The 931-nt window shown below is 49.8% G+C and overlaps 1 protein-coding gene across 1 annotated transcript in view; it reads left to right on the forward strand.

The window, feature by feature from the left end:
• Positions 1 to 218, forward strand: part of LOC110335977 (cytochrome P450 4F5-like) — a 12,595-nt gene extending 12,377 nt beyond the window's left edge. The window contains exon 9 of the mRNA XM_021218416.2: positions 29 to 218. Coding sequence (XP_021074075.1) covers positions 29 to 218 — 190 coding nt within the window. The remainder of the gene's footprint in view (positions 1 to 28) is intronic.
• Positions 219 to 931: the final 713 nt, after the last annotated feature.

Raw genomic sequence — 931 nt, forward strand, 5'->3', positions numbered from 1 at the left:
TCAGAGTCCTCACCCTGTCTTCCCGCAGGAACTGCATAGGACAGACTTTCGCCATGAGCGAGATGAAGGTGGTGCTGGCGCTGACGCTGCTGCGCTTCCGTGTGCTGCCAGATGACAGGGAGCCGCGCCGGAAGCCGGAGATAATCCTGCGGGCGGAGGGCGGGCTGTGGCTGCGGGTGGAGCCGCTGAGCGGGGGTGCTCAATCACCCCAAACCTGACTTGAGGCTTCTTCACCCACCCCCCTTCCAATTGTTCTCTCTGGATCTCAGAATTAGCATGGCTTTACAGAACGCCAGCAGGCGGCGCCAGAGGGCCATAAAATCAGCAGTTGGTGTCTTGAGTGGAACTGGTTTGCTGATTAACCCAGCAAGGCTTTCATGCTGAGAGTTCCTTTCCAGCCTAAGCTTGGACTTCATCCTATTAAAGTCACTGTAGGTTTTGGAGCAGATTAGGAGAGGGTGTCGCGTTTCTGGCATGCTTGGCACTCCTTAGTCACTGAAACAAAGCCTATTGCACTCTTTCCACTTTCTTCTGCCTTCTCCTCCTCTTCATTATCTTTGAAGCCCTCTTCCAGTGTTTTGCTTCTTAGTGCTGCACTGACCATAGTGGGCTGCCACACTACCCCTTGGGGGGTTGTTTATAAAGCTTGACTAAAATGGTTTCTCAGAACAGGTATATCTTGGCAACTTTGAGAAGCATGTTAATCCCATTCTAGGCTTGTGATACTCAAGATACTAAGGCATCTTAAAATGAGCAAAGTCACACTTCCAGAATCCTTCATTTAACTTTTGTCCTGGGTAGTGTTCATTGAGAATCCCACTTATTTCACAGGAATCTTATCATTTTCCTTTCTAGTAGCACTTCTGGGCTTTGATCCCTCTATCCTATCACGGACCCATTAAAACAGTGTCAGACAGACGTGGGGACTCGT

This window comes from Mus pahari, chromosome 18 (genome assembly GCF_900095145.1).
Source record: "Mus pahari chromosome 18, PAHARI_EIJ_v1.1, whole genome shotgun sequence".
In the NCBI taxonomy this organism is placed as follows: Eukaryota; Metazoa; Chordata; class Mammalia; order Rodentia; family Muridae; genus Mus; species Mus pahari.